We start from the raw sequence: 27,195 nt of genomic DNA on the forward strand, positions 1-27,195 counted from the left end.
AAAAAATATATCTGTACACTTTGGTAAAAAAAATCATAATTATTTTGTCGAAGATGAGACGCTCGAAGTTCTTAATTGCTTCAATTTGCTTCCGGTAGATGATGCCCGAGAGGCCGTACGCGTCGAGGCAGATCTGAAAAAGATAAAGAAGAATTTAAGTGTTTGCAACTTACACACAAAATTCCAATTTAAAGTGGTGTTGTCCGCAGTACGCAAGTCTGGAGGTGCAACACCTAGACAAACATTAATATAAAATTAAGTGTTTTGTGACGTAATCGCAGCCTACCAGTCGTTCATCTCCTGCAGTTTTGCACGCTGTATAAATATTTGAATACACACAGCATATGCTTTAGAAAAATTAAAACAAAACATTTGTAAACACTGCTTAATTCTGTAACTGAAAATCATGTATATGGAAAAGAGGGGAGGGGGGTAGCTTTTTTAAAAGAGTCGAATAGGAGGGCAAGGATATTTTATTCGCAGTTTAAAATGGCAAATGTGTAAATTTTTCAGCAGATTTAAAAGAAATGCTATTAGTAAGAAAGAAAGTGGCTCCTTTTGTAATAAGCGGATTTTTTTCGAAAAATTCTTGTAACTTTTTTTAATCATCCTATTGATTTAGATCTATAAGCTGGTACAAATCATTTCCCAGTTAACAGTTGCAGCCCAAGTCTATGTTCACCTGACAATTAGCGTCGTGTCCAGAGCCTCAGGCTACAAAATGCGTTTTAGCGTTAATCTGTCAAAATGTAAATGCAGCTAATCGTGGTTTAACTTTGTGGTGAGAACCGGTTAAATGTCCACATCAGGTTAAATCAGCCACGCCACAATCTTAAAACGTCATTGTGAAGCACAAAAATTTAAAGAATCATTCGCGTTTTCCTATTGTCATCCCCTATCACATTTAAAAAATTAGATTAAAATTAGAGCTAGCCGTATATATACTCCAATTCATTGAAACAGAAAACTAGAATCATCTATGAAGCATAATAGCCGGAGTTTGTGGTAAGACGTAATAAGAATATCAAAGCCCATACAGAAGTCGGCAGAAATTTTTAACGCTGTGAATAATGTTGAAAATGAATAAAGAGTTATTAGAAACGTTCATAATTCTACCTACTGCTAAATGGCCTTTGATATTCTTATTAGAATTAAATAGTTTTTGAAGCCAACCACTCGCACAAGGGGCTCACCTTTGAACCTTGACCTCTACGCGCGAGGGTGGAAGAGCAACGACCCGGGGTCGAGCTGTGAGGATGACCTCACCCTTGAGAGCCTCCTCCATGATGTTGGTGATGGTGGAGGAGAGGACGTCCTCCAGTAGGGAGCCGAACTCGGGAGATCTGATGAGCAAATAATTTGTCAGGCATTAAATTAAATCTTGAAAACTATAATGCTGAAACCTTGAAAGAAAAATTCTAGATTCGCGGGTAACTACGCTGTAAAAATTAAACAAAATTGGTCTTTTAATGGGAACAAACAATAAGACTACAAAGCATCTATATCTAAAGGGGGGTAAAGTTATTTGCTAAAATAACAAACCCAGCACCGAACCCTGATGTGATTTCCCATATAGAAAAATACGTATTAATTATTATACGACATTTTAAATAACACTGAAAATGTTAACGAAGATCTTAAATTTTCTGGGGATTTTCTGCCCTACCCAGATCCCAAAATAAGGAACTGGCAGATAAAAAAGATAGCCTTTTGTGAGATTCGAACCCACGACCTCGGCCATTACGGAGCAACATCGACAAACCTCTTGATTTCTTGTTCCACCATTCGTAGTTTGGTGGATGAGACGGCGGTCAGTGCTCGCCCAACCGTGACCGAGTCACGTGCCGACCTATCCGTTCCGCATGACGACGGGCGACTCTGTGACGTAGTTGGAAAGACAATTAATGAATAAATATTCTATGGTACTAAATGAAACATTCATACACAAGGGTGTACAACTGTGATCATGCCCTTCAAAAGTCGCATTGACCAACGATAATGGCACACGTATTATAGTATACCGAGAACCTTTGGAGCTGAACGATCAGTTGATCAATTAGACATTTCGTGCAAGAAACTCTAACATGGTAAATATTAAATTACCTTATCAAAGCATTTATAACGCAATAAATACTGCCTTGCCCAGTACAAATAAGTTTTCCAATGGCGCCACAACTTATATATATGTCAACTTGGATGTCTTACCCCTCCCTGTCGTAATATTTCGTCCATTAGTTTTGCTGAACTTGCAGAAGGCGTCATAACTTCTTGTACCTAAAAGTAAAATATGTGCTTTATATTAACAACAATACAAAAATATTAAAGATTTGCTGCAAAATAAAAAACAAAAATTCACAGTAAAAACACCAAAATGTGGGAAAAGGCAGCAAAGACACAGAAAAGTAGTAAACGTTAAAAAAAACTAACAAGTATCAGAGCAACAGCAATCACACGTAGTGACGCACAAAATTAAAATAAACTCCTTTGGTCAAACAATAAAAATATGGTAAACGGTCCAAAAAACACATTATAAATATGGTAAACGGTAAGACACAAAAAAACAAAAAAAAATACAAAATCCCAAGTTTAATAAAAAACATCTTACCACGGCTTGTGCAGCTCCGGCTCCGACCTCCGATCCCTGTTTGGATCCGGACACACTTCCAGCATCTTCCTGCCTCCGAGGAGTCCCAGATCTTCTCCCATCATCTTCTTCTTCAAGTTCTTCTTCCCGAGCGAGTTGACCAAAGTAGGGAGTGGGCTCTGTTGCTAGGCAACGCACGTCGTCATGGAAGGTTGGGTCGTCAAGGAGTCCTCTGGAAAAAGAGGAAAACTTTAGGAGGAGGACGTTTGTTTGATTACATAAGGAAATTATTGCTTAATTTAGAATGAGGCAATTCCAATCCAAATCTAATAGTTATCATTTATAGTTTGGCAAAGTCGAGTTACTTAAAAATACCAATTTTCTTTTTTTACGGTTGTAGAACGCCATTTCTCTTTCAAAATATATATTGAATCCTTTATTTCTTCTCATATTTATTACCGATTTTACCATTTCTTTTAAATGACTAATTTTTTTAGGCCGTTTTCATTTTTTGAGACTTTCTATACCAGAAGATTTCTAACTGTTTTCTTTGACAAAGCGCCCCAATAGATTGACATTACGCCTTTGTAAAGTTATTTCCAAACCCACCTTAGCATGTTAAAGAAGACTCGTATTTCAACTTTACTACAGGTATCAAAGTTTTTTGTAATTATTAAGTTCTATACCGCTTACATGTTTCTTACACAAAACACCCCAAGATTAACTAAAAAACACTCGAAACCTTTTTCCAACCGACCTTAGCACATTAGAGACACCTTGGTACATTTAAACTTGCACAAAACGCCCCAATAGGTTAATACCTCTTTGTAAGGTTATTTTTAAACCTACCTTAGTACATTTGAGAGAACTCCCACCACAAGGTCCTTCTCCTCCTGGTTGCAAGTTGTGAGCGGGAATTGGTCTTCTGCTTTCCTGGCAGCCACAGGGTACGAAACCTGCATGTTCCTGTTTATACACAAACAACCACATAACGTACACAGTAGCAACAATAATAACAAATTACTCTAGTAGTACAAATCAGGGCCGCGAATCCTGGCATAAATTGCACAAAAATGCAGTAGGTGTTATCATAAACATTCGTGGTGTGGGATAGCAAGCATATTGACTAAATATGACATAATCCATTGTGTGTGCTAAAAATACTTTTTAACGAAAACACTAAACACAAACGGAAAAATATCTAAAAAAATGTTCTTTAATGTTGCAAAATTATAAAAATCTTTAAATTGTGGCGAACGGTAACGGAAATACTTAAAAATTTTCTTTAAATTGTGGTAAATGGTAAAAAAATACACCAACCTGTCGACAAAATGCGATCGGCTTTCTTTCGGAAAGTTGACTCTGAATTCGGCGATATCGTGGGTCCTTGCCGTGATACCGAGGTGGCATACGAAGGGTTTGGGGGCCTGGGGCTGGACCCACTCGTCCCTAGCAACCGCCTCCTCCTTGCGCAACATCCGGGAGCGGTTGCTAGGCAACTTGACCGGGTCCTCGAAGCGGATTGGTGGAAGGGTCTGGAAGGTCTTCTTCTCCGACTGAAAATAATGAGGATTAGGAATCTTGTCTAACAAGAATATCAAAGCCCATACAGAAGTAGGTAGCATTTCAAACGTTTCGAATAACTCTTTTATTCTTTATTCATCATAATGTTAAAGTGTTATTCGAAACGTTCAAAATGCTTCCTACTTCTGTATGGGCTTTAATATTCATTCTGCGTCCAACTACAACTTCCAGCCATTACGCTACAAGGTTTCTTCCTGTTTGGAAAATGACTGAACTTGAAACTGTCTTGTGAGTTTAGCACTCATTCCAACGGTCGTGAGTTCGACTCCCACCAAAGCAGTTGGTATTGTTGCGCAACAAATCAACACACTGGTCAGTGTTCACTTATTCCAACGGTCACGGGTTCGAATCCCACTCAAGCAAATGTTCTTAATAGTTAAATATCTACTAAATTACCTTAATAGAGAACTTAGAATTGACACTCTCAGTCAATCTTAGTGGCGACGGGCTGTGCTTGTTGATCACATTCTCAAGGTTCCTGCGGGGCGACGAAGCCACACTGAACTTAGAAGGACCCGCGTGCAACTCGAACGTCTCCTTGCCCGTGACGTCATCGCTGGTGACGTCATCGTCGGTGATAACGAACTCGACCTCTTGTCGGTCACGCTCTGCTTCCCACGCTTCAAGTTCTGAACGGTAACCGGCCATCTTGATCTCGTCCACCACCTAGCGGTAGATTAGAGGATTAGAAAGTTGACATTAATTCAAATAACTCGGGAAGTATAAGAGCTATTAAGTTGATTTTTACACATCATTTTATAACATACACTTGTAGCCATAGTTATATCAGAAAAAAATTATGTTTTTTCAATTAGAATGGAATTAAAACAGATCTAAATGGTGTTTTAGTTAGAGCAAGTATTGTCTAAGAAACTCGCGCTTTTTGCTTTGCAGACATATCTTCTAACTTCTTGTAATTAAAGCACTATAAGTGATCATTTTATTAAATAAAAATTACTATTTACCCATTTTTGTAATTGCCTTATCATGTTTATTATGTTTGTATATTTAGACTTTTATAGAAACAAAAAGACAGCAGCCCATTGCATTACCGGGTTTTGCAGTTAGCTTACAAAACATAAGAATGGGCGGCATACAGAACACAGAGCACAAACCTACCTCGCAAATTAGGTCCAGGTCGTAGAAGGAGGGTTGTCCTGCAGCACAGAACATGATTCTTGTCATTATCCTCTCGCCTGGAGCCAGGTTTCCTCTCACAGGCTCAACTCGAAGAACCTGGAAAAAACATATGAACAACAATAAGTTGAAACAGTTTGAAAAGATACGAACTCCATAAAATCGACATTTTTCTGATTAAAACCTTTAAGGGACAGCTTATGCCATTATCAATGTAAAAATGAGGTGTTAATAGGGGAACGTCTAAACATAGGGAAATATATCACTTAGTTAAAAGTTATGGCTTTGATGCTTTTGTTAGAAATTACTAAGAAACTCCATGTATTGTGTTCGAAACATTAAACATTACCTTAACCTAATGAAAAAATATTTACCAAAAATTAAAACAGGGAAAGCTGAAAAACAAGATTTATGGAATAACGTTTGTTACACAACATAAAACAACATTTTACATCTGCACAAACGCCATGATTGCGATTGTTTAAGATAAGGAAAATGTTTACAATCTTAAAAGTGTGACTAGAACTGAACTACATTTCGTAATTTGTGACCGCCGAAGGTTCACTCACTGGTGGAGTTTGGGCAAGAATTTGACGTCGGATATCTTTAGTGGAAATGACTGAAATACAATCAGTGTCCAGTGAAAAGCACAGTCATGCTGACTCACCTCGTTGACCACTGGTGACGCGGCATGCCAGGAGAAGGATAGAGGGCGATCAAGAGACTTGTTGCTGAGGAAGATCACGTGACGTGCGCGGCTGAACAGAGGGACATTCCCGAAGCTGATACGTTCCTCGGATAAGTAGAGCAACTGCGAGTAAAACAGATTTTATAACTTGGTAAAGAACCTTTCCTTTTCAGACTTCTAGTGCATAAAATAGGCAAAATATTAGTCCAAGTGGTGTTCATTTTGGATTTCATAAATGCCTTTCTAAACACCAGTAATTATTGTTTGAAAAACAATGTCCCCTAAAAGCCACACTAAAAAATTAAATAAACACAAACAAGATTAAAAGCATAAAGTATATCTTCTCTCAGTGCATTTTGACAACCTGCAAGTACTTCGGAACTCAAAAAAACAATAAAAAACACATAAAGTATATCTGTTTAAAGCTCTCTTAAAATAGAAACAAACAAGCTATAAAAAAAACAACTTAAAAAAAACTCATAAAGCAGAAACACATATGCCACAAGTAAGATAACAGAACACACATATAAACCAACCTGTTCAGGCACCGGTACTTTCTGTGTGCTTGGTACAGCTGTGAACTCTGCAGGTTGGTCAAGCATGGGCATGGTTGAACCCATTGCTCGTCGGTCGTATCCTATTCCACTGAATGATATGAGAGCTGTGGGCCCGCCTATTATGTGGATAGGGATGTCAACCTGTGGATAAACGTTGTTGTTAGTGTGAATTTGAGTTGTTTGAGTCTTAAGGCTTTATGTCCATTTCTATGGATGTCCGATAATAGCGGAGCCGATACACGATGCCAAGTGGTAGTATCGGTACTCGTCCGATAATATCGGATCGGAGCTGATACCCGATACCAAGTGGTAGTATCGGTGTTCGTCCGATAATATCAGGGTAATTAGGTGGAACTATATGTTGTTTTCGCGTGGCTATATCTTTAACATTTGTTCACAAGGGAAAAAATAAACATATCAAAGCCCTTCTACTAACTAAAGGAATTAAAGGGCTAAAAAACCAAAAAAAACAACACTTTTCTGATACAAGTTTTCCCAGGACGTGCAACATTAGTTTATATAGAAGCACAGGGTTGACATTTTTTGGCATTAAAACATAGAAATACATAACATAGTCCACGACTCCTCGTATGGCTGGCCTCGAATGTTTGCCGAACATATTAAATGCATACGAGTATATATGATGCGCTTATTTAGTTCCGCAGATCCGCATACCTGCATAGTTAGCGATTGATGCAATAAATGACCTTCAGTAGTTTAACATAATTTTTCGCAAACTGGGTCCAGTGGGTTGGATTACCACAACCAAGTTTGCTAGCTGGCGAGCCCATCAGAACTCGCCCGGGTATGGTTAAACTCGCATTGGCGAGCGGGCGAGTATAAAATCCATGTAGCAGTAATCCTACTAAACCAGGGGTTCTTAAACTGGGGTCCATGGACCCCTTGGGGGTCCGCGAACTAGTTTTAGGGGGTCCATGAAGGCCTACTTAAAATATTAGTGTATATTTAAGAAGTAATCTTTTTGGTTTTGAACTGAATCCTATTTAGACTCCATTTCACTTTCACATTTTTGGACCAAAATCAGAAGATTTATATAGTCTATTTGTACTGTGACGTCAATTTATGATGTCATTTTGGACTTTTTTTGCCGACCGTGGTCCCACGCTAGGTTAAAAAACATTTTAGTGGTCCGCGGTAAAAAAAGTTTAAGAACCCCTGTACTAAACAATTACACTCAACTACACAATATTTCTCAGACTAGTACCGAGGTCATTTCATTTTTCTCACCGAGTAGTTTTTGCTTTCCAGGGGTGAAAATATCCACTCGAGGTTGGCCGATGTACCCGGGGGTATTTCCCCCCTAGGGTTCAGGCAGGTCAGGACGGGGTGCTCGAAGTTGGAGGCCTGGAGTTCCCGAAGTGGAGCCAGGTCCACCTCGTAGATCACCGACATACATCCCCCGTTGTACATGTCGTAAAGCTGAACACAATGAAGGAAGTGTGTCCATGAAATATACACTACCATATAACTGTGATCTAAAGCTGAACACAACAAAGTAGGTTAACGTACCTTAAAATAGACACATACGTGGACAACATTGTGATCTTTCATTCTGAATTCTTACTGACCAATGATAATGCACCAAGTTGTACACCGAAAGTCTTTCTGCATACAGTATGCAGAAGACAATGGTGCTATGGTTGTTTCTCGACTTACTCCTCCTGAGCCTGCATAGCTCAGTTAGTAGAGCGACGGTCCCGGCTTGACCGGAGGTCGTGAGTTCGAACCTCACTGCAGGTTATATTTCTAGCCTTCCCTGCTTGCATCATTGATCGACAGATTCAGTGAGTCTTCTAAAGGCTTCCGGTGTACTTATTATTTTGATACGTTACCTGTTTGGGATTTTTAATACTTCATACGTTTTATATTTTGGTACGGTACCTGTTTATATTTTGGTACGGTACCTGTTTAGGGGGTGTTGGGCCCCCGATGGGGACAGGGGTGAAAGAGTGCTTGGTTCCAGGGAAGTGAAGGTACCTTCTGTTGTTCTGCACAGTTACTCCAATGAAGTTGAGCTGGAAAAAAAATTACATTATTAAATCACGTGTATTTGTTAAATCAACTGGTTGGTTGTGATCCAAACATCAGGACATGCAAATATACACTGGAATTTATTAAAACAGAACATACCACAAATATTACCTTTTTAAACTAAATATTTGAATAACATGATAACAAAAAAGCATCAAGGCATTTAAACAATGAGCCCTGTACTTGACAGGAATTTAAGCACACTCTATGAATGATAACGATTTACTCGACTTTTTTGGCCTTGAGATTCGTTATCAAGCTACATTGCAGATCCGTGCATACTCTACCTCAGAACATTGTATTTCTTCTATCAAAAAATAAGTCAGCAAATGATTATTAAACCCAACCTTAGCATTTATTTCACTTATCAGATAGTCCAAAATACGTTGCAGTTCTTCTATCGAAAGCAAACTGCAGCAAATCATTGACAAACTTAAGGCCAGCCTTGAATGTATTTCAGTCCACTTATCAGATCGTTCAAAACATCTCCCAACTGTTGTCAAGCACTCACCAGCACTTCCTTTCCATTCTCGATCTTGAACAGCACCGGCAGCCTATGGGTGCCCGCCACGTCATGCTTATACGTCAGAAGGATCGTCCTTGTTTCCCCAGGTCGCAAAACACCTCGGCTCGGCTTGACTGCGAATAAAGCAGGATTTTTAGGTTACAGGTTGACATGACTTCTGTTAGTTTTGCAAATGACAAGTACATGATTATTAGGTATGCAATTCAAGCCCGAGTCACTTGCAATAATGCGGTTATTCTATGACACTGATGATGCCTTTAGTGGCAAAATATATTTATTGCATAACATCTAAACAAACTGATTTTCGCTTTATCAAGTTCTGTACTTAGTTCTGTACTTAGTAATCTTTATAATTGATGTTTTTCAACATTCGAATTCAGGAACATTCTGTTATTCGAAAGAAAATTAAAAAATTATGTCAACACTGGAATGAATAAACTAATTGCTTCTGAACAATTTTAACATTCAACCACCCTTGACAAACAGTAAATAAACTAAGCTATTTTTTTTTTCAATAGAGTAAGTCAAAGCTTAACGAGAACAGTTGCTTATGACTGTGCATTACATAAGTTGAAACCTTTGGAACATTAGAGATAACAAGCCGATTTAATTATGGTTGATAGTTGTATTTGTTTAATGTAAAAACTGACAACAAGTTTCACTTTTGACAACTTGCAGGCCTATTCACTGTTGACGAGCTTTCACACAACCGTGCTTCATCAGATCAGAGTACTTACTTGTGAATAGCTTGTTGTCTTGGATGTGTAGTTCGTGTAGTTGTTCAGGATCAAAAGCCCCGGTCTCCGCCCAATAATCAACCTCAAGCTCCATGTCTTTAGGGAAGATAAACGCCCTGTGGAAATAAGTGAACTATTCTCCCATTTTTATTGTGAAACGTTCATATACACCAGTATTCTGTGCTCAAGCCCCTTTGGAGTCGTATTGACCAGCATAACGGCACCAGTATAGTACACATGATGCCCGCGGAAAGGCTTAACGAAATCAGTCGGCCTAATGCAAACAACTAGTTACTAGTCTGCTGTGAGGTTCGAACTCACGACCTCCGGCCAGAGCGATCCCTCACCACATGATAGTTCGTTTCTAGCCTGGTCTTGCTTGCACTACAATCCTGATCAGGCTGATGGTTTTTGTAGGACTTTCCGAATCATCCGCCATCATTTGTTTTAAATTAAAAAAACTTTACGCTTTTTGGAACACGATGTTACTTTCGGAATGTTAAAACAAGATTAATAGTAAGTAAGATTGAAAAGATGTGAAAATGTACGCTGATTTATTATGTGAAAAATTAAAAAAAAGCCTGTTTTGCAAACTAAAAATAACTAATTAGACTTTTTTTCCACTTGATTAAAGAACTAAAAAAAAGGTGATAAAAACAACATCTGCCAAATATTAAACCGCATATTTACCACAAAACCTTGGGGGGCAGTATAACGAGCACAGAAAGTTTTAAGCCGCAAAATTACCCTAAAAACATAATAAACTACAAACTTACCATGAAGTGTCGACAAGTCCCGTGTTCTTCACCATCACACTCACGTGACACGGCTCCGAGTCGACGGGGGAAGCCCCGAAGTTGAAATCCATGATTGACTTTGTGTAGACGCTTGGTCGCCGGGTTGTGCTACAAAGAACACAGTTTTAAGCATGTTATACTTAATTAATTTATTACGCTATTTTGTATTACTGTAGGGTAATTTTAACCCCATGAAAAAATTGTCAAGATTTTAGCTTTAAAATAAAAAAAATTGCTGATATTTAAACATCTTAAATTTAAGTTTCGGTGTGCATCTGTTTAAGTTAAAGGTAATCTATGCAACCCTTTGTGTCAATTGGGCTTTGTGGATTGACTGTAAGAAATGTCAGATATTATAGCTAAGAGTTGATTCAGTTTGAGTTTGGCTGGTACAGATGTAGATTGGCATTATAATAACCCTAAGGATTTCTTAATTCTCGGGTACACATTGTTAACCTTGCACTTTTCAGTGTAACTGTTCCATGACAAATTTAACGGTCAAAGATCACTGAGCACATGGTGCCTTGACATTGTAGTTGTCCTTACAGCAGTTGGTGTCACCGGTAGGAGCTGGCTAATTACTTGTTGGTGTTTGGCAATAAAGCTTAACTTACACTGATGATGTTTCTGTTTTAACATCATTGTTTTGTTTGTATTGACTTTCTATTTGAATTAGGTGTTCATTCGAATTAAGATATGAATCCACTTGTGTAAGACTACCTCGTTTTACCCGTAAAAATATGTGGTTCTAAAGGTACAAACAACGTCCTTCCACTCCTACACTCTTTTTTTTACTCGGATCTCACCTGTGTCTGGAGTTGATCGAGTAGACGAGTTCAGCAGCACTCGGGTCCGAGTCGAGGCAAGTGTTGAGGTGTTCGAGTGAAAACCAACGCCACAACTGAGTCTTGCTGATGCTGCTGCCACCACCAGAAGGTCGCGCATCTGTCAATAACATGCAACTTGCAAAATTTCAATAAATGGGTCTTATTGAAGTCGTTATTATAGATGGGCATCTGTGAATAACATGCAATGTTGTAATGACTTCAGTCAATGGACCTGTCTTATTGGAGCCGCTGTTCTAAATGTACATCTGTCAATAACTTGAAGTAGTCTAATTACTTAAGTCATGGACTTGACTTGACTTTATGACTGAAGTTCACTTAAGTCACTGTTTTTAAATGACTAGGTCATTGTGTCATATTACTGGAGTTGACAGTTATTTCATTAAATATTTTTTAATAAATTGTGATATTTATCGGATAACAATTTGCTGTCAACAATTTGCTTGCTATATGTTGCGTTTTGTTAATTTAAATTGAGTTATGATTGCTCAACTGTAGGTATTGAAAACCGTTGCGTTTTAGTGGCGTGCTTAATACGACAAGCCACTAATGATAAATTTGCATGAAATTACCAATAATGGACAAGGTTGGGTAAACTCCTTCGGCTGTCATCTCACAAAGTAGGATCCTGCAGTTTCTACTGATCGCTTCCCCTGTAAATGAAATAAATGGTGGTATTTTCGCGATTAAAATGCACCAGTAGTATCCAACCTTTTATGGCTTGTGAAACCCCTCAAAAATAAAAATATATCGCCGCAGCCCTACTGGAATTTTCGTAATTCATTATATTAATAAAAAAAAAAAATACAGTTTGGGAGGCGAATCATTTAAACATGTACCCCTGGATTCACCCTTGAGTAGAAGTGATCCTCGGTGTGAATAAGGTTAATGACCACAGTTTTAAACGACTGATTGGGGTGAAATGTTCCAGGCACAAACCTGCTTGATCCAGAAGCTCATAGAAGAGCGACCACGAGTAGAGGACTCTCCTGTGAGGATGTGCCGTTGCCATGACACTCATCTTGGAGCGCGCGGGAAGCAGGACCGTTGATTGGTCGAGCTTTAGACCAATAGGCTCGCTGAAAGAAGGCGGCAAAATTTAAATGTTCGGTCAGTAAATAAAGGTAATGTTGAAAAAGCAACTGTATTGCTAAAATGGCAAGGTTTTGCACAATCATTAATTGAAGTAATAAAAGAAGTGGTTTTAGGAAACCTTCGATGTTTAGTCCGAAAAATGTAAACTGAAAAGACGTCTAAAAACATTTAAGTAAAAGGTGTTATTCAATTTTTTTTTAATTACACGACCCCCCCCCCCCCCCCTAAAACTAGCCCTTTCATCAGTGAATTACTTTTGTCTGGGTCCTTCACCGTACAGACTGTTGTTCAGTACAACTCCGCATACCTACTACCACTAGTCCACTACAGTAGTTCAGGACTTCAAACACAAGGTTTACTGACTTACTTTTCGTCCGGGTCTTCCCCGTACTGGCTGTTGATGTGCTGCTCCACTGAGAGCTTGAAGTGGATGTCGCATGAGGAGTTGTTGTAGAGGAGGAGGGACCGGGAGTGGTTTGTGCCAGTGATCACACACCCAAGATCCATGTTGCAACGTTCCGCCTGCAGAAAGGTTATAAAGATTAGTTTAAGAGGGTTTTAACATTGACTTCGGATGATTACTGGTAAAAAAGGGGGTAAAAGACTGAGTACGAACTTATCTTGAAGATAACTTTGAAACTTTTAAAATGCGATAAAATGCTTTGAAATCAATTTGAAGTGGTTTTAAAGCTAGACAACAAGACTGAAATATTTTCAAAAAGAAATGAAAGAAAAAAAGTTCCATAAATCCGAAAAAATAAATCATTTTAAAAATATCGTCAGTATGAAAAAGACGAGTCAAAAATTAAAATATATGAACAATATTTAAAAACAACATAACCAATAAATCCACATGACAATTTGGATAGAAAAAAACATGGCCCTAATTGAAGTATTATCAAAATAAAAAACATGGCATATGAGTAAAAGTGTATGTTAACAAAGTACAAATAAAAAAAATAAAATTAAAAAAAGTTTGTCTGACCTTGATTTCACCTTCAGAACCCTCCCCGATGACGCGCAGCTTGAATAGTCTCGCATCAGCCAGTTTGTACTCTGCGTTATTTCCCTTATAAGGCCAGGTGAGGCAAACCGGCTTGAAGACGTACTTCTTCACTTCGACTGGTTTAAGCCGCCAGGTATGCGCCTATTCAACACAAAAGTACAAACCAATAAAACTTAAAAACAATAAAAAATGTAACAGTAAGTATTTCACAGAATTCGGTACATTTATAAATATGGACATAATAATTAATGCCAGAAATTTAGGAAAAATGGATGGGCAACAACATTTTAAACGGAAACACCTTCTTGATACGATTTTGTGTTGCTGAGGTCGTGAGTTCGAATCTCGTCGCAGGTTAATTATTTTAGCCTGTGAATGGCGGTGTTGAAAGTGTTGCTTTATGACTTTGAATTGTTTAACGTCTAATTCATAAAATATATCTAGAACTTCGAAAATCACACCCATACCACTAAGAGTTATGAGGTTAGATTTTGCTCCCAAACCTGTATTTCGTTCGACTCGACGACGCCCTCCAGCGGATCCACATCGAGGTACTGTGACTCCCGATGTGGCAAATGCCATCGGAACTTGAGCGGTAAGCGTCCCACGTTGTGCACCTCGTACCGACGCTCGTTTGAAGTGAGCACGCAAGTCGGACGGAAGTACATCTCACCCTCGTTGCCTAGCAATAGCTCAGGCTGCTCCCCGGAGCCAGAGAGGCGAATGCTCTGAAAATAGTGAATAAAAAATTAAAATACTCATTTTTTTAGTAGCTGTATTTTCGGTTTCCAACTTGGATATCATTTTTAGCATAAATTTCAAATTATTTTGACTTCAAAACGAAAAAAAAGATTGTGAAATATTTCGTTTTGTTTTCCAATCTGTAGCAAATGGCCCTGACATAAAAAATATATTTCAAAAATAAACACACAAAAAAAATTAAAAACACCATAGTAATAAATATTTATTTCCAAAATATCTAGAAAGGGTTGCTTTTTTATTGTTTCTTTCTATTTTGTCATCCTGGTATAATATGTAAGCCCAAAAATGTTCTATTATAAGATCGATCTATCCGTACACAACGTGTTGCCTTAGTTTTATGTTGAATAATGCAGATGAAAACTGAATAGTTTTTGTTGTTTAGCTGTGCAAATTAGGTATTGTAACCACTAAATAATTCAAAAAGACCGAACCTCAAGGGTTGATTTCAGAAGATGGCAAAAACACATTCGTACAACGATGTAGCCTACCATGTCGTGTTGTTCGTTGTCGTTGAGCCTCAGGGTAACGTCACTCCGATAGGTGTCCACCTCTGTTGGTGTGAGACGTAGAGATGTGATGTGGAACTTGGAACGAATCAGACCGTAAGCTCGCTTCACTGTGAAGCGGTCCGACTGGGGCTACACAAAGTAAAAGTAGAAGTTGCTTTATAACGGAAAAATTATTATTAGAGTCGGATTCGACTATATCTACTACATTGCCTTATACGGGACACTTTTTCAAGGCTTGGTTTTGGTAATGAAGTAAAAAACTAAGTAATCGGAAAATTCTGTCGGATTTAGCATTAATCAGTTTAAACTCAATAATGATTTAGGATGAGCATAGTTAAAGGGTAAACCTTAACCTAACACGAAATGCTTGAGTACTAGAAAAAATGACGTGGTTCGTGGGTATAGTGTCATGTTAAAAATTGCAAAAAATACAAACAGCACAAAAATTATACTATGAAAATATGGCATTTCTTTTCTTATAAAACTTATCAAAAAAATCACAAAAGTGGTGGTGAAACAAAAGCGATTTTTTAGCATATTAATATAAATAATCTTTTAAAATGGAAGTAATTGTCTTAATCTAAACAGGATAATCAGATGGCACTATATAAAGACAAATTGCATTGAAATCTTGACAAGCTTTCGCACAACCGTGCTTCATCAGGTCAAAGTAGAACTTTTTTACCACCTTGGCATATAAAGAATATCTTATGCATAGTGATACATTTTAGCCCACGTTGAAAAAGATAAACTACAAGTTTCAAATTTCTCTTTACCTTCATGAACTTGTAGATGAGTGGGTTGGTTCCCTTGTTTTCTATCAGGATCGTTTTGAAGAAATTCTCGTTGGACGCAACCGCAGGGAACGTCTGAGTAAATTAAAATAATGTTGGGCTAGTTTGTAAGATATTATTGTTGAACTAGAAGTCTGGTAATCCATTTGGCATTTGGGAACCTATATTGACCTCATGCCATGGCCACTTAAGCCAGTGTTTCTCGCCCTTTCTTCGCGGTCACCCAAGTGCAAGCATATCAGAGAAGTTTTAGCGACACAATTCTCTTCACAGAGCTTATTTTAAGCGAACAAAACATGATACATTACCATGAATTAGTTTATATAAGAGCAAATTATAGTAAGACTCAGTAAGAATATCAAAACCCATACAGAAGTAGGCAGCATTTTGTGAACGTTTCAAGAGATATGCGAAACGATGTTGAAAATGGACTAAGAGTTATTCGAAACGTTCAAAATGCTACCTACTTTTGTATGGGTTTTGATATTATTACTAAATATTCATTAAGTTAAGTAGTTATGATTACTTACCAGTGATTGTGAGCTTAGGCTTGCTTCGGGCAGAAAGGTTTCGTTGCTCCCCACGAAAGTGTGCGCTGTGACGTCAACAGTGAGCAACCAGGGGGGACACACACTCTCGTCCTCCACCAAGCGGAAATCGCGCATGCACTACGTCATCAAAAATAAATCACGTGACCAAGGTGGCGACATGTTGTATAGGCTGCTTATGAGCAGAAAGTGGGTTTTAATTAATCTCAAAGCAAAAAAGGTCGAGTAGAACGACATCATCTTGATTGAGACGTTTCGATACGAACTTGTATCATCATAAAAGGTGGGACGTAATTGTTATTACATTTATTCTGAGTTTCTATAGTCAGAGCATTAATGTCACATCAACTAAAGATGTTACAAGCTCGTATCGAAACGTCTTAATCAAGATGATGTCGATCCATTAGACTTTTTAGGCTTTGCAATTTATTATCAAGCTACATTACAGATCCGTCCATAGTGTACCTAACACAGCACGATGCGAGCATTAATGTTACCTTGTAGGAAACGTAGCACTCTAGCTCCTTGCCAAAGAACTGGTTCGGTGCATTCGGCTTGAAGTGGACGCTGAAGTCGGTAGTCTTCATCGGTGGAATGTCACAAGTTGAGGGCTGTACTTGGAACACGCCAGTAGGGTCTAGTTTAAGGGAGTAGGGAGTTAGAACTTTGAAAGAACAGACTTTACAGCAGTGTTTTTTAACCGGGGGCCGCGACCCTGCATGGATTAGATTTCAGTGTTAGCGAGTACAATTTAACAAGCGTTACATTTGTGCTGTTCAAACTATAAAATGCCGAAAAAACTGAACTGAATTGCAGTTTGAAAAATATGTCAAAATCCAAAAAGGTCGGGTAAATTGACAATTATAAAACTCTTCGGTATATACGCCATATCACAACTAAGAAATAACAAAAACGTGTCTAGGAAGCAAACTGTTTTACGTGCAAAAATTGGAATAAATAATCTTATATTTAATAAAAACACCTTATTTCAACCCAAGGTATTTGACACAATGACTTAAGTCGAAGTAAAGTCATTTGTCCAAAATATTTAAGTTAAATCAAGTAATTTAACCCAAAAGACCTAAAGTAATTAAAAAAACAGTGACTTAATAGTGCTTAAGTCATGTTATTGACTCAAGTCATTACAGCACTGGTAAGTTGTACCTTCAATCCACATGGCTGTGATCTTTCCTTGCGTGTGATTGGTTAGGTGCAGGGTCACGTGACAGGAAGTGGCGGGTTGAACCTGACCAATCCAGATCGAGGATTGATCAAGCGAGACGTGAGGAGGGTTGTGCTGGAAATTAAAAAATGTACAAGGGTGATTTTGGAGTATAATGGTTGAGGTTGTAGTTAGACGTAGAACGAATATATCAAATATCACACAGAGGTAGGTTGCATTTTGTGAACGTTTTCAAAATCTCTTTAGTCATTTTCAACATCTCAACAACATCTGGAGGTGATGTTTTATTGTTCTGGACAATAATTACGCTCAAGAAGATTAAAAAATTCCACAAAACGATTACAAAGTGCACTTTGAACAGCTCAGCATTCCTCGACGGAATAAAGACCAGTAACAAAATCAACGAATAGTGATGCTTGACTTACGGTGACTTCAGTGCAGTGTCCATCGTCGAAATATTCCTCCATGGGAGATTGCTTGTAATCCAGTTGATCGAGTTTATCGGAAGGCAGCATCAGACAACCCTCGCTGTCCGTAGTTAGCTTGCCTTCTCTACAAAACAACAGAAAAAATGACTGTGTTTTCATGCTTACCAAAATAACAAGGTTTAATAATTTGACGAAGTTATTTCAAAAATTGATTTTAATCCAGAGAAAAAAGCATAATAAATAAGCCGATGACCTGACAAATTTCCAATTCAATGACTGAAAACGACCAACAAGATACTATTAATCAAAAGTGACATAAATTATGTTATTATTTAAAAAACTATTAAATTAACACATTTATGTTGCTATTTTGCCATACTTTAGCTGTCCGTTGAGTATGTTTGATGGGTATACACTGAGTCCTCTAAACACGTGAGTTCTGTAGTGATCAAGGTGCTTCGGTTTAAGAAGTGGTGGTTTACGTTCCTCAGTGTGGCAAGTTCCAATAAAGTCGACAAAAAGTGGGCCCTGGAACAAACCAAAGATTTAATAAGGATGTCAGATACTATGTGTTCACTTGACTTACGTATTTGAGAGAAATAATTTCAAATAACCGAAGTATTTCTTGTAAATTAGATTACTTTTTTTTAACTTAAATGTATAAAGCAATTACTTAAATTGACTTAAGTATTTGGGGAAAATTAATTATTTAGACTTCATTTAGGATTTTTAGAAAAATGATATTGACTGTTTTTGAGGCAAATTATTTCAATTGACCTAAGTATTTTAGGAATTATTTTGACTTTGCTTAGGTCTATAAGCCAAATGTTTTGATTAGGTATTTGCAAAAAATACCTTCGGTTGACATAAGTGTATCGACTTTTAAGTTTCTTTTAGAAAAATGATTTGTCCAAAGTTATTTGTGTAAAATAACCGGCTTAAGTCTTTAGGATAAATGAGAAATAAAGTTTGGACTTAATAATTTCACAAGATTTGCTTATGGTGCTGGAAATCTCTTCGATAGGGGGTTTAATTTACCTGATCGTGTACCATGATTGCAACTCTCCTGTAGTAATTGATCGGGTGGGGAGGGTTGAAATGTACGATGAGTGTTTGGGAGCCTTTGACGGGGAGTGAACCGCTGTTACAGTTCACTGTAAACACGCTATGGATCTCGTCTAGCAGCACCTGGGGTTTCATATAAGAGAAATTGGTGAAAAATAAAAAAAGAATAGCATGCATTACTAAGAAAATGAATTAGTGTTTTAGTCAACGATGTTATTAGAAGAAAAGATTCTTCTCTAATTTATAAGTCGTAATACGCATATAAATTTTGTCAACTTTTTACGGAAAAGAAACAAATGTTATATTTTATTTTTAGGAAAAAACAATTATAAAATACCTTTTTTTGGAAGAAACAAATATTAAATACCAATTTTTGGCAGAAAACAATTGTAAAATGCCAATTTTAGGAAAAAAACAAATAGAAATGACCATTTTTTTGCCAGAAAACAAATATAAAATGCCATGCAAAAATATAAATATAGTTTTGTATGCGCTTGAATAAACCCTAACTGGCCCACAATTTTTAAACCTTCAGGCAAGCTTTTAGGATCAAAGAAGTATATTATTGTATACTTTTAGGATCAAAGAAGTATACTATTGTATACTTTTAGGATCAAAGAAGTATACTATTGTATACTTTTACCATCACAAGATGGAATACTATTGCATACCTGATAAATTGCCCCGCAGTTGGATACATTTGATATTTGCAATGTCCGTGTGCTTGACTTGCCTTGGTTGACCATTCCGAAGTTTATTACAGCTACGTTCACTTCAACCTTGGGCCCTAGATAAGAGAATAAACACAAAATTGTCAAGTGTTTTATTAGTTTTATGCCAACTTTTACTCAACGAGACAAGTAATGCATGATTGACACACCAAGTTGTCAAAATACACGGGGGTTAAAACTTTTTTAACGCCGAGCCCTAGAGTGTTGGCGTGAAATTGCACAAAGATGACGTCATAAAGTGGCGTAACAAACAGGATGAGCTAAGAAACGAGATGTGTTTAGTCCAACAATAATGAAACTGAAATAAAGTTTAAATAGATTCAAAGAGAAGGCGCCAAAGCGAGTTTTTCCATTAAACTTTATACATTTGAAAAAGTTATTCCGTTTCCAAATAATACAAAATCTTTTAACTAGTCTTTTATTAACACCCTCAAACTAGTCTAGGGACCCCCAACGGGTCCATGGACCTCAGTTTAAGAACCCCTGATTTAACACATCTCAAATTTTTCATCAATTTTAAATTACATTTGAAAATACACATCTTAGTTTAAGGATACGACCAAACACAACAGAATATAATAATTTTGTTAAAGATAACAGTTTATTGTGAAATGAAAGGATAAATCGGTCATTGGTGTAGGGTAGATCCAACACTACTCAAATAACAGTTTAAAAACTGCATTTTAATTCAAATTTATTAACCAACACCTATATTAGGTATAAGTCATAAATCATTTTACAATGTTGTAGTGGAAAATATTTTACCTGAAGACGATCCTATGCACTTGAGTGATGATTTGCTCACACTTCCCATTGCACTCACATCAAAGTAATCAATGCTGGTTAGATTTACAGAGTGTGGTGTAAAGGTGATCTGTAGGCATAAGGCGGTCAGTGTTTATTGTTAAATTTGAAAAGTCAAATAAAAATACAAGTGGCAGCAGGGGTGATATATGTTAATTAAAGAGAATTTGCAAACATCCAAGTCAGACACTTGCTATTTTATTCCTATTTTTTAAGTAGCGTGATTCAATTTATCTATACACTAATATACCAAAGAACAATATACATAACTTACAGGAAGTCTGAAGTTTCCCATTGGGGAAATAACCCCTGATTTGATCGGACAATGAAATGATTGATCCAGTTGCAGGAATTTCAGTGATTTTTCCACTTTGAAAGGAGCCTTGACTGCAGAAAAAAATTCAACTTGTTCATCATATTGTTAAAGCAGTGATTATATTTTAAACAATGTGCCTTGGTTTCATAATTGAGCCGCCGAAATTGTATTCTTTTTACCAAATAATTTATTTGTTTTACAACTTGGAATGCAGCCAAGCATACATTGCTAGGATGTATTCTATTCAAATGGTATCAGCCTATACCCTTTCTATTGCTAAGCTATATTACCATGATTATATAAAAATGTGCAGCAAATTTTTGTAAAAAGTGTGCAGCGAAGTAAATATTTTCAGAACCACTCAGTCAGCAAATCCAAACAATAAATTGTGCTTTAATTTGCTAAGCACCTTACTCAATTACCAATATGAGTGTTTTAACTATGACTATTGTGAGTTCTAGTGCCACTTGATATTATGTTTCAACTTAAGAGACACTTAACAGCATATGGCAACATTCAAAGTAATATGTTAAAGGTGTTTTGGGAACAAAAACACTCTTAAATTTGCAACATGCCCTCTTTACACATGCTCAAGCAACTACAGATGTTTTGAAAAATCTGTACGATTAATATTAAAAAAGTGCAACTTGATTGATTGATTTTTTCATTTTAAACAAAACAGTTTGGTCTTTTAAATTATTTAAAACAGGCTTCCATTTTATTGATTGTGATTGCCAAGAGATATTTTCGATTTTTTTAAATTATAATATAGTACTGTTGGTAAGCTTATTAATAAAGTTTGTTTATGATAAAAATACAATACATAAGAAGCATTTTCCTACAATGTGCACAGTTTATATACGCTCTTTCTATTTAGATTGTTAAGAAAAAGAAATAAACCACTTGATGAAAATGCTAGCAAAAGGTTGGAAATCGTAAAAGACTCTAAACACCCAACATAAAAATGAGGACTTTTCTGACAAAGATGTATAATCTAGGTACTGTAGCCTTAAGAAGGGCTCACTGAAATCAGTTGGCCTAGATTCTGATCACATAATACATGTTGTGTATGAAGGTTTTAGTTTCTAGGTACCATTTGAGAGGTTGTGCAGAGTAATGAACATCTCAGAAGTTTTGTGAACATTAACTTTGCCAAAAGCAAGAGTTGTTGAGATGTTCTTTTCTCCAGTGCTTCCAGAAATCTTGGACTTGGTACTGACCAGGATATGGGGATATTTACCTAAAAAATAAAATAATGAACATGTTAAGTTTGGGCGCAAACACCAAAACAGTAAATGCCTAGCGTTATAAGCTGCCTTACTTTGTTCCAAAGCACTCTTAATGGTAAACTAATAAGAACATTTCTATCGCCAGTCATTGTTTTCTTTAATTTCTTGGTTAGACATGTTGATAATGAAAAATTTAATTTTTACACGTTTTTACTGAACTGCAAAACATAATTACACCACAAGTAAAAAATAATTCCTAACAATTGGTTTAGCAACTATGGCCTTTAAACATTCAGCAGGACATTTGACCTGGTTAAAATTTTAATCAACCTGCAAAATCTCACATTAAACTAACAAAACTCACAAAATTTGAAAATGCATCATCGGATATACAATAAAATGTATTTTTTATGTTCAATGTAATATAGCATTATATATATCAATAATGCCAAATTTTAAAATGTTAAATACAGTATTAATTACTTGACTTAAATGGACTTAAGTTACTGTTTTCAAATGACTTGACTTGACTTAAGTTATTTTGGTAAAATGACTTGACTGGGACTTAAGTCTTTGTATCAAATAAAGGGTTAAAATACTGAGTTGTTATAAATTATAATCTAAATTGTTGCACGAAAAAAAACCGATAAGATTGCTACCTGTTTTTTTTTTCTTATTTGTTAGTTGACTTATTGCTCCAAATCGGACCAGTTAACCAGTTTTAAAGGTTTATCATTTTATTTTGATATCAGTTATTTAACTTAGAGATGACTAGCTCATTTTTGACTTGACTTATATATTTTAAAACACTTTACTTGGCTTAAGTCATTTGACTTGTATAAAACACTGAAGTTTAACCACACGTACCGATTCCTTCTAGCTTCATTGTTTTTGTCATGTTTTGTCCGTATGAGCAAACTGCGGTGGCTTCAAACACGTTGGCTGAGTTGGGGTGAAACGACACCTTTCCTCGGCAAGATGCCATCGATGAAAGTGTCCCGTTCATGGGAATTATCGAAAATGGCTCAGGGACTTGCCATGTGTAATCTGTAGTAAGCTCACTAGAAAAATAAAATGTATAAAATATGCTATTATAAACTGGTAGAGACGTCTTGATTAAAAATTACCTATCTTATATATATGTATCATATAAATCCTTTAATAAAATTTCAAAAACAGTCTAAAGACTTAGTCAAACAATGTTTTAATTTGCATTACTGAAAAAAAAATATTTACATTGCTAAAGGTTGCCAACCAATGACTAATGCAAGATTCCAAGTGGCATACTAAACCCAAAACCAACACAACAAAACTCTACTGATTCATTAAAAAATTAAGTAATTTCTAAAGAAAGATACAACTATTTTATACATATAGCTGTAGCTTCCAAATTTAAACCTAGCAAAACTTGTTATTGTGAGGCAACTGCGAAAAAGTTGAGTAAAATATATTGGTGCAAGAGCAACAAAAAAAGGTCTATATTAATGAAATGTTGCAAATAATTGCTGTAAACCATTAAATATTTTGTGTGTGCAGCACAGTATTTAATGCAAAACAATATCCGACAATCGATAGAAACACATACCTCATGTTTTTTATTTCGAATCCCAGTTCCAATAAATCATGAACTGCAGTAAGTCCGAAATGGATGCTGTCGGGCAAATGCAGCTTGGTTTCTGGCAATAAAGCTAACAGCGGCACGCTAAAACTGCCAGAACTTGTTGTGAATTCAATTTTGTCTTCATACTTTTCCTACATAAGGAAATACAAGTGTAAAATAACCAATAAAAAAAATTAAATAAATTATTTCTGGTTATATTTCCAATTTTTTGGTCTAACATATGAAATATTTGTATAGACAACTGTTAAATCAGCAAATACAAGAAATCTAATATCATAATAATCTACAATTTTTTATATGAAAATTCAAAGTGTTAGCCTATAAACTGTAAATTAATTAAAAGGATAAAACAACAAAATAGAGTTTAATAAGTATGAAACTTTTAAGTTTAAAAAAAAGCATTTTTTTAGATTCAGGATCATTTAATATACAATACAAAAAAACAGGTCATTTTTCTTAAAAAAAAGACATGTCCCCTGTTTAACCCAGTAGTTCAAAAATATATTTCTTGTAACGCCACTGGCAAACATGGTTGTTAAACTCTGAGGCAAGTCAACAAGCTAATCTTTTTTTAACTTTTTTGGACTTGCGATGCAAAATAAGACATGTCAAACCAGCAAAGAAAAATCTATATAATTTGCTTTGCTGTGAATTAAATACAAAAACAAAACAACTAAATACAGTTTAATAAATATGACTTTCTAAAATAAAAATTAGCTTGAAGGCTTCAGCAAAAATAAAGCAGCCTAACACTTTCACGAAACACATTAAAAAGTTGTAATTTTTGTTTTTCTCTTACCTTATCCAGTGGACGAAACGTGAGGGGCAAAGTAAAACTGGTTCCAGCACTAAGCACAATTGCCTGGGGAAAAAGTGTGCTAAAAAACCTCGAAGATGGCACTTTGTACCTGGTGAAATAAGAAAATAGTTTGGCTACTTACACTAAATGACTGCTTCCAATAAAGGTTAATTCACTCACACCAGGTGTCTGCAGAAGGGTTTAACAAAATCAGTCGGCTTAATCAGGATTTTAGTGCAAGCAAGGCCAGGCTAGAAAAACAACTAGCCTGCGGTGAGGTTCAAACTCACGACCTCCGGTCATATCAGGACAATTTAGTTAGTAAAGGGGTGTAATGGTTAAGGTTCATTAGTCACCAGTCTTTTAAGCTCCCATCTGAGAAGCAATTTTCATTAAGCTAGCCTCACAAGCTGTTCTACTGATTTGGAGATATTTATCATCGGTCTGTGTTTTATGTCACAAAAGACTGATTTTTGCATAATTTTAATTACTTTTTTAACCACATATTTGCTTTTTTATGGAAGCTAAAGATCCATATATTTTCGTTCATTTTAAGAAATGACTCATGATTTTCACCTGTTTTTGTAATACAGTCTTAATATTTGACTATTCCAAAGCAAGAATCTTTCTTTCTATTTATTTTACCAAATATCCTATACTACACAAGTGTTTCAGCTAAACTAAAATGTAGGATTTATATAAAATACCTTATTTTTTGTGTCTTGACATGTACATTTTTAAGGGTGAGATTCTTTGTGTATTCTTCACCAGGTTGCCAACCTTTGAACACGACTTGTTCCGGTCTTATCTCAAGTCCACAGCACCTTAAACAATTAAATAAGTACTTCTCAACCTTTTTCGCAACCTAAAATACTAAGCTTAAGTTTAACAGCAAAGCTTTGGCGACACAAATCTCTTCTCTAAACTTTTTGCAAGCAAATGAAATATAAGATTTTAGCATAAGTAGGTTGTAATTTGGTTATTATGATCCATATGTTGGTATTGATTTTTGCAGTTTCTGCATACAATAAGTTTATTAAAAAAGTAGTTTATATTTTTGTATTTAACAAAAAAATAGAGTTAATAGTATTTTATATTGCTTTGCTACTACCTAATGGTCTTTTTTTATTGCTTTGCTAAATTTTTAATGCAATAACTTGATTTTGAACTGTGTGTAGGGATTTCTTTATATATTACTATTTTAATATTTGTACACACAAAGTTGAATTTAGAAAGCAGTATAAATATAGAAACCTTAGTTTAGGTACTTCTTCTCTTGCAGGTTTCTTCACTGATAGAACACTCACAGACTTTCTATCAAAATAAATTCTTGCCATAAAAGCACAATCTTTTGCTTTGTAAAAAGGTGGTACAAAATTAACTTATGACCAATTATGACAATTTAACTAAGCATAATGCATATTAGCAACAAAAACAACTAGCTAAATAAAACATGGCCGATTTATTAAAAAATAAAACACATTAAAAGGATGGTTGGGTACAATATGCACAACAGTAAGATCTTTATTAAGATGATGTTGATTATCGTTGGAATAATTTATTAAGCTACATTTAAAACATATGGATTGACTTATTATAAAACTTTATCAAGACACAGTATAAAAGTTAACCTATGGCTATAGAATATTATTCGTACTATGCTTGTTGCATAGGATCAATAATAACACTCATTTTAGTGTGATACCTAGGGTCACTGAGCATTCCAATTTTTCTGCTTCTTCGTGACAAAGATTCATGCCGAGTCGCTGAAGTGCTCGGTGGAACCGGAGTTGGATGCTTAGAGAATATTTCTGACTACAATGGAAATCAAAATTTGTTATTATAACACAAAATAAGCACAAAACCATTTTGGTCGGCAATAACTGGAAACTCAATATGTGGGTCACTACCGGATGTCTAGTGGAAATATCAGTACTCAACTACTCACCCAATAATATGGTAATATAATGGTCCTAACCTATAAAGGTGTTTCAGGGATTGCTATCCAACACAGCAATTAATACTTTTGAAAACATTTTATAAAATTATTGAAATTATCAATTCAACTTTTGACGGTTGTCTAAAAATCTACCACATTTTTACAGTAATGAAAAGAGCCGTCAAAATTGAATTGCAAGGAAGAAATAAATATCGGAGAAAATTATGTTTTACAAATAAAATATTACATTTAAATTCATTACAAATTCATTAAACTGGTTTAGAATTGCTGTCTGATAACCACTTATGAAGTAGAAACATACTTAAAAGTCAGTGTGGCAAAAAACACTTTCAGGAGTTTATAAATTATTTACTGATAAATACATATTTTGGCAATTTAACTATATGAATGATCCTTGTATATATATGCCAGGATGTTTAATGCAATGCATACCTTTAAAAGAGGTATTCCATTTTTCTTGCTTTTGTTTGACGAAGTTTCACTCGGTCGTCGTTGGGTTGAAATCATTTTCTGGCTTTACCTGACCAGGAACTAAACTTTACCTAAATCTTATAATTCCTGTCAGGTCGCCTTTAGGCACATATATTTTTTTAAGAAATTTGATTAGTTATTTTAAGATAAGTAAAAATGACATGGTATCTATTAGTCTTGTAATAAAGTGATTGACTTAACCTAAGTACACTTAAGTAACTGTTTACAAATTACTGGATTGAATTAAGTATTTTGGACAAATAACTTGACTGGGACTCAATATTCCAGTTGATTTATTGATCCTATTCGAAAAAATCATCAATTTTACCAGTTAACGTTTGATGTATCGTCTACGACTTGACTTAAG

The 27,195-nt window shown here is 35.8% G+C and overlaps 1 protein-coding gene across 1 annotated transcript; it reads right to left on the reverse strand.

Moving 5' to 3' along the window:
• On the reverse strand, positions 1 to 26,928 carry LOC146134656 (cilia- and flagella-associated protein 65-like). The gene is made up of 41 exons (XM_083396573.1): positions 26,790 to 26,928; positions 26,103 to 26,212; positions 25,652 to 25,711; positions 25,105 to 25,221; positions 24,398 to 24,506; positions 23,563 to 23,729; positions 22,845 to 23,038; positions 21,842 to 21,988; positions 20,707 to 20,819; positions 20,394 to 20,502; positions 19,569 to 19,684; positions 18,871 to 19,020; positions 18,212 to 18,360; positions 17,830 to 17,956; positions 17,386 to 17,518; positions 16,719 to 16,858; positions 16,204 to 16,341; positions 15,656 to 15,748; positions 14,859 to 15,008; positions 14,112 to 14,336; positions 13,588 to 13,749; positions 12,970 to 13,124; positions 12,447 to 12,586; positions 12,080 to 12,160; positions 11,469 to 11,607; positions 10,642 to 10,770; positions 9,866 to 9,981; positions 9,114 to 9,241; positions 8,476 to 8,586; positions 7,799 to 7,990; positions 6,530 to 6,691; positions 5,973 to 6,116; positions 5,288 to 5,404; positions 4,565 to 4,834; positions 3,905 to 4,140; positions 3,434 to 3,550; positions 2,606 to 2,816; positions 2,206 to 2,274; positions 1,763 to 1,878; positions 1,194 to 1,343; positions 1 to 133 (listed from the first exon to the last, which is right to left on the reverse strand). The coding sequence occupies exons 1-41, from the start codon at positions 26,862 to 26,864 to the stop codon at positions 40 to 42; spliced, it is 5,661 nt and encodes a 1,886-aa protein (XP_083252699.1). The 5' UTR covers positions 26,865 to 26,928; the 3' UTR covers positions 1 to 39.
• Between the last annotated feature and the right edge of the window lie 267 nt (positions 26,929 to 27,195).

The sequence above is a fragment of the Ascidiella aspersa genome, chromosome 9 (assembly GCF_963924565.1).
Source record: "Ascidiella aspersa chromosome 9, kaAscAspe10.2, whole genome shotgun sequence".
In the NCBI taxonomy this organism is placed as follows: Eukaryota; Metazoa; Chordata; class Ascidiacea; order Phlebobranchia; family Ascidiidae; genus Ascidiella; species Ascidiella aspersa.

Bases quoted from the DNA above. Each gene is read 5' to 3' on its own strand.
- LOC146134656 (XM_083396573.1), bottom strand. From the start codon at position 26,864: ATGATTTCAACCCAACGACGACCGAGTGAAACTTCGTCAAACAAAAGC. The intron at 15,749-16,203 runs GTAAGTAATCAT...TAATTTACTCAG, and splicing joins GCCTAAGCTCACAATCACTG to ACGTTCCCTGCGGTTGCGTC. The intron at 13,750-14,111 runs GTTTGGGAGCAA...TGTGTTGAATAG, and splicing joins TCGAGTCGAACGAAATACAG to GCGCATACCTGGCGGCTTAA.